The following is a 13,072-nucleotide window of genomic DNA, read 5'->3' as shown; positions in this document are numbered from 1 at the left end:
ATAATTTCTACTTAAAAAAGAATTAGTTCCAAAAAATACTTATAGCCTTCATTTTTCTTAAGATCACACTCAAATACTGAGCAACTGGGTAATTTACAGAGCCTACCCAAGGTTTAATGATAAGTTTCCCCTTATTTTTCTCATTATTGTCTTTAGTCTTTTTTCTTAAACTACAGTCCTCTGCATGCCCAACATTCTAACACTGTCCCATGATTATCTAGAGATTCTTCTGTGACACATGTGATTCTCCACCCTGAATTCAAACTAATCTAATTTCTTAGTGTCTTGAGCTCTTGATCTAGTCATCCTTACCTTACCTTGTGCTCATACTCAGTCACTCAGACATGTCTGACTCTTTGTGACTCCATGGACTATTCTGTGACCACCAGGCTACTCTGTCCATGGGATTTTCCAGGCAAGGAGACTGGAGTGAGTTGCCATTTCCTCCTCCAGGGGGTCTTTCTCAGCTGTCAGCAATTCAATATGATAACTCATCTGTGCCCATGTATTGTTTTCCTCATTGGAAGATTATCTAAATAAATACTTTGGGCTGCTGAGGAAGCATATTTTCAGAGTGTAGTGAGTTCTGTACAAGAATTTAGAAAGGTTTTTATTTGTGTTCTAATAACTATATATAAGCATGTTTTACATACTTATAATTATTGGAATAAATATTGAATCATTAGGTATCTCAAGGAATTATTCAGTGAATGATTATCATCATTTTTGCCACATGCATAGATCCAAAGATATTCTCTGAAATTGTAGTTAATACAATAGTTCAAATAAGGAAAAATAGTGGAAAAATTAAGGCATTATATCATGTCCAGGAAAAGAGGCATGTAGGGGAGAAAAAAGTTTCCTTAACTCCCTTAAGATTCTTGGCTGTGCCTGTAAATTAGATTTACAAAGATAAATCAACAGGAGAAACACATGTAATTCTTCTTATTTAGTTAGCAGAAGTTTTGTGTGAGATGGGGACTTCCATAAGGAAATGAAGACCAGAAGAAATGAGTATGTTTTGATGACTTTATGCTAGGTTTGATGAAAAATGGAAAGCTGTGGGGAGAAAGATAGGACAAAGGCTATGAGCTAGGGATGGCACACTGGGGAAAACTTGGCAAGGCCCGTTCATTCAGATTCCTTCAATGTCTTTCTATCTTCTGGGTATGGAGAAGTAACCTCTCACATGAAAATCCTATGACCTGCATCAGGGGAGAAGGGGGGGTTCAGAGAGCCCTTCACCTGCTGCTCTTCAAATTCATTCAGCTTAAAATGCTCAATATGCCAAAGCACCATATTTTAGAACTGAACCTGATGCTACTATGTTTGTTCTTAAACTTCAACTTAGAAGTTGACCATCTCATTTCAGGAAAACAAAATCTGTCATATTAACTTATGTATATTATTGACTTTTATTTTTTTAGAATCATTTGTATTTGGTTTATAATTTGTTTTATTGTTATTTTTTAGTGTTTTGTATCTATTGTTATATTTATTTATTTTTAAGTAGCATCAAAAGAAATATAAAATGCATTGGTACGGATTTAAGTAAAATCATTGCATTACATTTCACTGGGATATCACTTCTGTTTGAAGAAAAAAATGCCTCATAACTTTTGCAGATAAAGGTATTGATACTCTTTAAGTTAAGTGTCTCAGTTAGTAAAATTTACTTGTTTTACCTTATACTAGTATGGATGTGAGAGTTGGACTGTGAAGAAGTCTGAGCGCCAAAGAATTGATGCTTTTGAACTGTGGTGCTGGAGAAGACTCTTGAGAGTCCCTTGGACTGCAAGGAGATCCAACCAGTCCATTCTGAAGGAGATCAGCCCTGGGATTTCTTTGGAAGGAATGATGCTAAAGCTGAAACGCCAGTACTTTGGCCACCTCATGCGAAGAGTTGACTCATTGGAAAAGACTCTGATGCTGGGAGGGATTGGGGGCAGGAGGAGAAGGGGACGACAGAGGATGAGATGGCTGGATGGCATCACTGAGTCAATGGAAGTGAGTCTGGGTGAACCCGGGGAGTTGGTGATGGACAGGGAGGCCTGGCGTGCTGTGATTCATGGGGTCGCAAAGAGTCGGACACGACTGAGTGACTGATCTGATCTGATCTGAATAGTACTATTTAAATAATGAACTGTACATTTATGGGGAAAATTTTTATACAATGGCTAGGCAGCTAAGAAATGCTTTTTGCACAGCTGACAAACACACAAAAAATATTTTTAACCATTAATTTCAAGTCACATCTTGATTGTCTGTTATCAGTTTTCTTACAAATTATGCCATCCTCCAAACTGAGGTTAGTCCTCCATCCCCTCAAAAACGTTACATTTTTATTACTTTAAAGACAGGCAAATTGTAAAGATGAATCCTTCAAAATATCTGTTATTTTTATTCTTGCTGACTGTTTTGCTTTTTATACTCTCCCTCACATCAGTGATTTGTTCATTTACTTTACAATGCAAGGTACTGGTAGAAATGGAAACTCCATCAGGTTTAATGTTACAAATAGAAAAAAATTATTTTTCTTCATAGTGTCTTAGATTTTAATCATATACGCTTTTAAAAAGCAATCATTTTAATATGGCATAGTACAAATACATAGAGAAGGAAATGGCAACCCACTTCAGTGTTCTTGCCTGGAGAATCCCAGGGATGGGGGAGCCTGGTGGGCTGCCATCTATGGGGTTGCACAGAATCAGACACGACTGAAGAGACTTAGCAGCAGCAGCAGCAGTACAAATACATACAAATTTAAAAATCACTGGCATTCACAGTCGAGGTGTTTCATCTTTCTGTGGACATCTGCTTTTACTTACATAGGAATGTGTGTGGAACCGTAAAGAACATTTTAAATATGTCTTAGCATATTTAACTATTTATTATCATCATGGATTCTTGGCATATCAAGAAATAATAAATGATGTATGCAATATTTATTCAACCATACAAAAACATGTCAGGAGTAAATTGGAATAGTAATTTTGTCATAAGACAACTAAATAACAAGCACAAAATTGAAAAACTACAGGCAAAATAAAATGAGTAAGATGTTAACTTAGTAAACAATAGAGAAAAACTGATGTCAACGTCAAAAGGAACTTACATTTTATGCTAGTATTGATGATTTGGTGTAGATTTATATGAATCATAATTTTTTTTTTATTTTATCCAAATGTGATAAGGAAAAATCACAGTGATACAAGCTACCCAAAGGAAAATTTTCCATGGGACAATAAAAGATGTGAATATGTCCCTGAGAGAGTATAAAATATAGTACAAAAAGAAGGAAGTTGACTTTGGAAGAATGAAACAAGAAAATAAGTTGTACTTAGCAATGGCACCCCACTCCAGTACTCTTGCCTGAAAAATCCCATGGATGGAGGAGCCTGGTGGGCTGCAATCCATGGGGTCGTTAAGAGTCGGACACAACTGAGCGACTTCACTTTCACTTTTCACTTTCATGCATTGGAGAAGGAGATGGCAACCCACTCCAGTGTTCTTGCCTGGAGAATCCCAGGGACGGGGGAGCCTGGTGGGCTGCCGTCTCTGGGGTCGCACAGAGTCGGGCATGACTGAAGTGACTTAGCAGTAGCAAATAATGATTTTTCAAACCCTTTCCACAATTTGATATTCAATAAAAGTTGTCTATAATATAAAACTGGCAAATTTATTAAAATATATTTCTTATTACTTGGTTGTTGTTGGCAGTGGTGATGGTGGCCAACCAATTTCTATTTTTTGAAATAATTTACGTTTTTATACTATGTATGTGTGTGTATTTATAATGAAGACATTCTCTAAACCATTGGGATGAGAAGATGTTAAAGTAGATGTAAAATTCTAATTGTATTTAAAATTTGAGAGCATGATGAGCTTTAAAATCTAAATGCTTACTGGCAGCTCTGTGTATAAAATATTGAAAGAGCAATCCCCTTAGAATGAAGGTATCTATGTTTACACATCTTAGTGCAACTGTTTGAGAACAGTATTGTACAATGTATGTCTCATTGTTCAGTGAGTTCACTTTTGCCAAAGAGTAAAAGAGCTTTTCTTTTGCCAGCAGAAGCACTCAGACTACTGACATGTGAAAATAAAAAATGGAAAACAATAAATGTAAATAAAGCATTTCTGTAACCATTTTCTTGTTGCTTTCTCACCATTTTTTTTTAAGTCACACACTCCTGAAAAATGATGATTTCACCAGATGAAGAACTGAGAAGAAAGCATGTGCATACTACTGTTTCTTTGATATAATAAGGATGTGTAAACAATCTTTCACTTTAGGAGACTTTACAGTATAACTTGTTTTTAAAAGCTATAGTAAGATTATTCCTTTTCCTGATGCCAGGAAAAGTTGCCAGTGACTTGGAAATAAGCAAAATAGGATTGTGGCATACTTGCACCATTTAACAGACTCACTGGAGAGTACTGGATTCCTTAAGGCTGTGTAACTGTCTTCAACCAGTGATTAAACAACTCTGTAGATAGAAGTTAACTTGTAGAAAACAGTAATGCTTAGAGCAATGCAGATGATATTTGTTCATGGTGATGGAAATGAATTTTGTCCAGAATACATATCTCTGTAAGTAAACTCTCATTTGAACTGGTTTAAATGTTTATTGGCTCATTCATCAATTAATGAGTTGACTGAGACATTTTACACATGTTCATTTTATATTTGTGTGCAAATCATAAATTTATTCTTTTTGAAAATTATACTTTACTGCTATTATTAAGTGAATTAATGACCAGAAGCACCAGAAGGTAAGAAGTTCAAGAGGGAAAATTGGTCTTAACATGAGATCAGATACTTGGGTTGTCATTATTGTATTGTTTTTGGTTCATTGCTGCTTCCTTCTCTCTGTGTTAAGGTACTGAATGAAACTTTTTTACTTACTATGATATAAGGCAGGAGAAAATTTTAGAACTCCAGCATGTTCCCCTCTAGAGTGATTGAAATCACTTTGTAAAGTTTTGAAACTACTTCTTTAGATGCATATGGGGGAGGAGGAATTGGATAGCATGTAGATGCCAGAAACCTGGAACAAAATGGGAGAAAGGATGATTTCCTTGGGACAGAATCATGGCAGTGCTCTTTTTAGTCCCTTCACCCTTTCTCATCATTATGTTTTGTTTGTGGCTGCCAGAATAATTAAAGGAGTGGGGAAGAAGCTTCTATTACTATCTTGCTTTTAAGCTTTGCACTCAGGTTGATTAATGCTTTCTTTGCACTTGCATCGGGCTGTTCTACATTTCCTTTGTAAGTAATGCTAATTAGATTGAGCAAGCACTAAGTGCTTGCAGAGTTGGTGCTTGAGCCAGAATAAATCCTGGGAGATCATGATGATTCTGGATGAGACTAAACAGAAAAAGCTAGCATGCAAAAGGCATTTTCATTCATTCATCACTTTGGCAAATATCAGTTGAGAAGCAGCTATGCACACTATAACTATCTGAGCAGCAAAATGTCAAAGATAGAAGTTGGGAGCCTTGCAAATGACTGTGGCTTAGATCAGAGTATTTGCAAAGGAAGTAGTGAGGTATGAGTTGGATGCAGTATTTGAGAGATAAAGATCAGAATTTTTGTTTTTAATATATTTTGCCTGAAGAACTAGGGAAATGGAGCTGTTTTCTTTTTCTGGATAAAGTGTACTGTTGTAAGAGAAATTTTCTTAAATAGTGGGTAGAATTAGGAGTTTGGTTGTGAGTACACTGTGTGTGAGTTGCCTGTTAATGTTCAAGTGAAAATGTTGAGTGTGTAGGTAGATGTAAAAGTCAAGTTCAAGGATGAGTCAGTGATATTGAATGAGTTTTGTTTTATTGAGTTATACTTAACATATAATAAGGTACACAATTTTTCAGTTAGTTGAGTTCTGACAGTTGTACATATCTATGTATTCAACATCCAAAACAAATTTTACAAACTCTCCATAACTAAAATGCTCCTTAATGTTTGTGCAATTAAATTATTTCCAAGTCCCTTCAAACTCACCCTTGAGGCAATTACTTTCTATCACCATGGACATATTTTGCCTATTCTAAAACTTTACAAAAGTACAGTTATACAGTATGTATTTTTAGTGTTTGATTTATTTGCCCACTATAATGTCTGTAAGATATTTTTACACTGTAACATTTATAAATCATGTTTGTATATAGAAAACTATTTGAAGATCTTAGCTCTGCAAGAAATGTCTTAGATTTTGCTGTGAGAATTCTATATAAACAACAGATCCAAAAAAAAATTATTAGCTTAAAACAAATATTTATTTTTCACTCCTGAGTCTGTAGGTTGTCTGGGATTCTACTTGGCTTAGTTGAGCTTGACTAGACTTGGGGTTAGGTGTGCTATATAGGCTTGTCTTTTGGAGACCAAGATGAAGAACAGCAATTTCCTGAAGCAGTTGCAGCCCCTTCATATGGTAGATTGCAGGAAAATGATAACACTCATAGAAATTTGGAAATCAGATATTTTCATGTCTTCCCACATGTCCTTGAGAAGCAAGTTACTTGGCCAAACACAAAGTTAAGGGAATTTAAGGAAGGGGGAAATGTATTCCTCTGGGCTTCCTTGTTGGCTCAGATGGTAAAGAATCTGCCTGAAATTAGGGAGACCCGTGTCAAATATCTGGGTTAGAAAGATACCTTGGAGAAGGGAATGGTAACCTATTCTAGTATTCTTGCTTGGAGAATTCCATGGACAGAGGAGTCTGGCAAGCTGCAATCTATGGGGTCTCAAAGAGTTGGACACAACTGAGCAACTAACACACAAAAGGTGCTGAAGAAGAAAGAGGAGTGAATAGATGTGGAAAAATAATACAATCTCACAAGTTATCAGGGTAAGATACATTAGTCATTATTCCTGTTAAGGAGAAAAATAACATTCAGCTCAAAGGATATGAGAGCTCAGTTTAATTTTACAGTACAGATGGGACCCAAAAACTACTCTCATGACATTTAATCTAACATTAGACCATGTTACTGCTTTTGTTATATTAACAGCATAGGAGAGAAATAAGGACTTTGAAGACCAACATAAAAGACAAGGGAGAAGACTACAGAGATGTAAGTTAATTAGTTCAGTCACTCAGCCGTGTTTGACTCTTTGCGACCCCATGAACCACAGCACGCCAGGCTTCCCTGTCCATCATCAACTCCTGGAGTCCACCCAAACCCATGTCCATTGAGTTGGTGATGCCATCCAACCATCTCATCCTCTGTTGTCCCCTTCTCCTCCTGCCCTCAATCTTTCCCAGCATCAGGGTCTTTTCAAATGAGTCAGCTCTTCGCATTAGGTGGCCAAAGTATTGGAGTTTCAGAGATATAAGTAAGAAGTGATAAAACACCCCTTATCCCATCATCATTTTTGAGATACTCCCCAATTTATGTAAGAGATAAGATTTACTGAAAAAGATAAGCAACAAAAACAGTGTCACTGTCTTTAGGGACACTTATTGAAGTCATCACAGAAAAAAGAAAGTTACAATTTACTAGAGAATAAAGTGCTATATTTTTTTAATCATATGAGGAAAAAAAACAACACATTTAAATATGGGAACAAAGACCCTGCCTTTTTTTCCTTATGATATAAGTCAGTCATCAAGCTGTCTGAACAGATCATAGTTATGGACACTTATGTCAAGAGTATAAAGTTCTTCCAATTTAAGAAGCACACAGTCATAGCTTTTGAATCAACCTCATTAGGAGGAAGTTAAGACAATGTCTGTTAATGAATTACCACTGGAGGTAAATGATAGGCCTCTCATTTTAAGTACTGACAGAACATTAATATCAGTTTTAGAGGAAGGAAGGGAGTGTAGAGAGCGGAAGAAGTATAAAGAGAAAGTTTGTGGTAACAGTTAAAACAGGGGTAAATATATCCTAACAAATAGCATTTGGAGGTCAGTGATTCCTCTAGAGGGGAGAATTTATGTTACACAGCAGGGGGGAAATTGAAAAATAGGTTGGGGCCAGATTTCAAAAAGCCTTTAAAAGGCCAGATTATTGAATTTGGACTATATTTTGTAGATATTAATTGGTACTATACTTCTAGAATATTTTTAGGATGCTAAAAGCAGTATTTTAAGATAAGTAATTTGATAGTAATGTTCAGAATTATTAAATGAGTAAAATTTTATATTACTGATATCAGTTAGGAAAACATTGATTAGTCAGCAGTAATTCATAATGTCAAATGCAGTGGGAAAGCAATGGATACTTTTGAAAAATATTATAAATTCACAATTCACCAATTATGGCAAATGATTAAAGATCAATGGTTAGAAAGAATGTGAGGTTAAAAAAATGACTGAAATTTCTGAGCCTTCTTTGAATAAAAGGATGTCGATTCCATATGACTTTGTTAGTGAGGAGAGGTATTAGCAATATATAATAGTTTTATGTGTTTAATAGTGTTTAAAGAAAGTTTCTGTTAAGCTTATTTAAAATTAGCAGATGCAAGTACATATGTTGGAAAGAAGAGTATGAGTTGTATAAAAAGTGATAAATGTTTATTTAGAGGGTATGAAACGGAGAAGGCAATGGCACCCCACTCCAGTGCTCTTGCCTGAAGAATCCCATGGATGGAGGAGCCTAGAAGTTCTTGCCTGGAGAATCCCAGGGACGGGGGAGCCTGGTGGGCCGCCGTCTCTGGGGTCGCACAGAGTCAGACATGACTGAAGTGACTTAGCAGCAGCATAGGGTATGAAAACATAACACAAAATAAAATAGATTTTTTTAAAAAAATTCTATAACACCTCTGAAAAACACGATAGAGCAAAATTTAGTGTGAGGTAGACCATCCTGGAAAACATGTCACTTTAGTCTCTAAATTATTATGCTTAACACAGCAGCTTGGTCATCATAAGCACGTTTTTGCCTTTATGAATTATTTTTCTTAAAGCATCTCCAATGGCATAAATCCCAAGAATTTCTATAAAGCACAGGATACAATCAAACTTTACTTATTTTCACCTTGATTTACATATATGATAATTTATGTGATGGATATCTTACATAGGCATCTATAGGAATGTTTCTTTTTTTCTGTTCTTACAGATGTATTTCTATTTGAAGGAGGAATAATTGTTTTTTTTTTTTCTTTTTAATAATTCAATTAATGGTTTGTTGAGTGCCTTCTATTGGAGAATCACTAGGTTAGCTGCTGGAGATGCAGAGGTAGAGAAGTGTTACAGCTCAGAGTTCAGCATGAAAGTAAAATGAATGAACAATTATAATGGAGTTCGTAAAAAGTGGTATGATGGAGTTATGCCCAAAGGGCTATAGGCTTTCAGTGGAAGGATTCAAACTGAGATTAGATCAATGTTTGAATGATGAATAGTGGTTAGATATAGCTGAAGTTAAAGGGGATGAAGAGAGAACATTCTTAACACAGGAAACAAACTACATAGAGGAATAAGGGGTGTGTTGAGAATTTCAAGTAGTTCAGCATGACTGAACTGAGAAGTGAATATGATGCAATAGCAGAATTTAAAAGGTCCCACGGTACTTTGAACTTTCCTTTTTTCACTTTGCCTGTGTTCCTTCATCATAAATTTCCTATGTCTCCAGTGTCTTCAAGGATCTTCTTATTCACCCCAGAAAAAAAGTGCTAGTGAAAATCACAAAAATTGCAAAGCTGGAAGAAATCTTAAAGATGATATATTAAATCTTTCCTTTTTCAGATAAATATCTCCAAGTGCATAAAATTCAATTTTCAATTTGTAAATGGGTATTCAAATAAAACTAGAAGCTAAGACTTTCTGTCTTAATTTCAGATATTTTACTAAAGAGCCAGTTGATATTCTTCTATTTTTCAATCAGATTTACAACCAACTGAACATCTTGTTTTATTCTTGCTTAAATGCCAACTTCTGGATGGACCCTTTTTTTAGAGTAAAATGTTAAACCCCTGGTGTGCTGCAGTCCATGGGGTCGCAAAGAGTCAAACATTACTGAGTAACTGACTGAACTGAACTGGGTGAAACCTCTTATTATAGTAAAATATTAAACTCTCAGCTTTGTTCCAGCCAATTTCAACTATTTTGCTAGAGATCCTTGGTAATTCTAAACACATTCACTAGGGGAGTTGATGGACACTATGGAGACCCAATTATTTTTGAATGACATGGCACATTTATCTAAATAATTCCCTTATGATGGGGATCATCTATAGTCTGGCTTTCCCAGGAGAGGCTCAGTTCACAAATGTGGCCCTAAATGTAATTACTAATAGCTCTTATTTTGTTCTCTAATAGTATTCAAATTTGGACAGTAAATTATATTGTCACCTTTCTAGTCAGTCATATAAGTCCTTTTTATAGTTAGCATAACGGTTCTGCAAAATTTCAACCAACACAATTTAATATATAATTATAATTCAACCATCCCATAACCAAGATAAATGGACAAGAAGAGATCTAGCACATGTGATATAAACTCTTTCATTTCATCATCAAAGAACAAGGAAGTCCCTAAAATTCTAGAGATCAGGAACATATACTCTTAGTACATTTATTCTAGAATAAGGCTGGAAGAGTTATGGCTGTAAGTTGCATCTTGGATACTTCTAGTGGAACGTTCTAAAAGTGGATATGATCTTTGAGCTTTCCAAAGGGCTTTTAATGAGTTGGCTGATTTTGTATCCCTTTAACTGTGAGAAATGTATATTTTCTTTTATATCTTGGCTAAAATATCTCTTGCTGCCATTTCCTACACAGTGTGAGAAGGAACTTAGCCGAGATGAAGATCCCTAGATAGCAATCTACTGCCGGTATAACAGCTCCCACATAACAGTTATTTTTGCTTTGCCCATGGAACTTCTCTGTGCTTAATATCTCCCTGACTGAGGAATCAAATTTAACATTCTCAGTGACATGAGAAAACTTCTGTGAGTGTGTGTCACTTCTAAGTGCCCTTATCCAGATACCAAAGCTATTGAGCTCTTTTAAAGCACCATTTCTTCTTTCCAGAAATATGATTACCCCTTCTGTAGAAAAGGGAAACAAAACTCTCTCTGATAGAGGACAGCCAGCTATACATTCATATGTATATTTAACCAAGTGGGGATGAAGAAAAATATAAGTAAATGGAAATGCATGCCCTTATCATCACAGAAAAGGTCTAGGCACTCTTTCAAGAAAGTTTCAGCTTAAGTTAAAACTGTCTGGAGAGAGGCACCATTAAACTTAGTAATACTCCAGACATATTTGTTCAACAATAAATAATTCCAGTAGTAAACGATTCTGGGAGTGGAGCTGTGCTAAAGATATTCATATATTTAGATACTTTTAAAAAATGGTAAATTACATATACTTGAAAGGATTAGTACAGTGACTTAATTGATAATGCATATTTGACTAAAGTTGTCCTTGTGGGCTTTCTATACATAAAAAAGGAAATTCGGTTATTCTTAGAGACAACTCTTTCATCTTAGTGACAACTCTTTCATTCCTAAAATCCATCTGCTTGAGTTCTTAAAAATTGTTTTCCATTGAAGTATATTGAACATGACTATCTATATAGATACTCTAAAAAACTTTCCCTCCAAATGCATGTGAAGATAAATCACAGTCCAACATGTGAAGAATCATTTTGCTTAAAACTGTTAATTCTAATCAGCATAATTTTTTTTTCTCCAACTGATGTGTGTCTGCTGCTACTGCTAAGTCGCTTCAGTCGTGTCTGACTCTGTGCAACCCCATAGACGGCAGCCCACCAGGCTCCCCTGTCCCTGGGATTCTCCAGGCAAGAACACTGAAGTGGGTTGCCATTTCCTTCTTCAATACATGAAACTGAAAAGTGAAAGTGAAGTTGCTCAGTCATGTCCGACTCTTAGCGACCCCATGGACTGCAGCCTACCAGGCTCCTCTGCCCATGGGATTTGCCAGGCAAGAGTACTGGAGTGGGTTGCCATTGCCTTCTCCGAATGTCTAGTCAAATCTAAATGTGTTCAATAATAAGAAGTCAGTACAACTTAATTATTATTATAGAACTTTAAAGAAATTTTCTTTAAAGGAAATAGAAGTAGGAAATGTTCCCATCAGTGTCAGACTTCATAGGCTAGTGAGATCAGTTGTCAATGATACTCCGTTGTTCACAGTTTTGTTCTTAACACCAGCTCCTCTGCTACCCTCCAAGCACACACTGGTTCTGCTAACTTGTCCTAGTGATAGACCTGACCAGTCTGGTTTATCTGCGATGCTTATATAGTCATATAATAATTACCTAGGTATTGGCACTCCCGAATACCTGTTAGCAAGTCAGAGGAGAATAACGTCCAAGTGGGTTGTCACCAAGTTGTTGTTCAGTCACTCTGTTGTGTCCAGCTCTTTGTGACCCCATGGACTGCAGTGCTCCAAGCTTCCCACCATCTCCCAGAGCAAGCCCAAACTCACGTTCATTGAGTCAGTGATGCCATTCAACCATCTTATCCTCTGTCATCCCCTTCTCCTCCTGTCTTCAGTTTTTCCCAGCATCAGGGTGTTTTCTAATGAATTGGCTCTTCACATCAGGTGGCCAAAGTATCGGGGCTTCAGCTTCAACATCAGTCCTTCTAATAAATACTCAGGATTGATTTCCTTTAGGATTGCTTGTCTTGATTGCCACAGAGCTGAGTTAACCCCATGATGATCACACTGTCAGAAAAATACTACTAAACATCCAGAAGTACACACAAAAAAAACTAGTGTGCTTCAGTGCACAGGGACTTGCAAATAGGAGTCAGCAGTACACAGCTTCCTGGACTCTGGTCCTGTCGTGGAAAAGCAAGCATCTGCCAGGGCAGACCTGGAAGCCTCTTGACTAGCTATAAACTGAGAAAATACTCCGCCCTGAAAACTCTCTTTCTGTAGTATGTTTTTCCTTCTACAGGCTCTCTAAAGAGAATGGAAGCATTTGGATCACACTTTTTTGTTAGACAATGCACAAAATCATGTAACTGTTTTTCTCCCACTTCCTCTCCTTATGACTATCTCTCTGTCTCTCTCTCCTCTCTCTCTCTCTCTACACACACACACACACACACACACACACACACATACTTTGACTACACAGATATCTC

General features: G+C 36.4%; 1 protein-coding gene across 1 annotated transcript in view; it reads left to right on the top strand.

Annotated features, from left to right (window-relative positions):
- Positions 1-5,477: 5,477 nt before the first annotated feature.
- KCNQ3 (potassium voltage-gated channel, KQT-like subfamily, member 3) overlaps positions 5,478-13,072 on the top strand; it is a 45,223-nt gene continuing 37,628 nt past the window's right edge. Inside the window, exons 1-2 of the mRNA XM_010838590.1 lie at positions 5,478-5,552; positions 7,015-7,077. Of these exons, the coding sequence (XP_010836892.1) occupies positions 5,478-5,552; positions 7,015-7,077 (138 nt within the window). The remainder of the gene's footprint in view (positions 5,553-7,014; positions 7,078-13,072) is intronic.

This window comes from Bison bison, unplaced genomic scaffold (genome assembly GCF_000754665.1).
Source record: "Bison bison bison isolate TAMUID 2011002044 unplaced genomic scaffold, Bison_UMD1.0 scf7180017864098, whole genome shotgun sequence".
NCBI classification, from domain to species: Eukaryota; Metazoa; Chordata; class Mammalia; order Artiodactyla; family Bovidae; genus Bison; species Bison bison.
The sequence above is the reverse complement of the archived record's forward strand: the minus strand, read 5'-3'. Positions and strand labels throughout refer to the sequence as shown.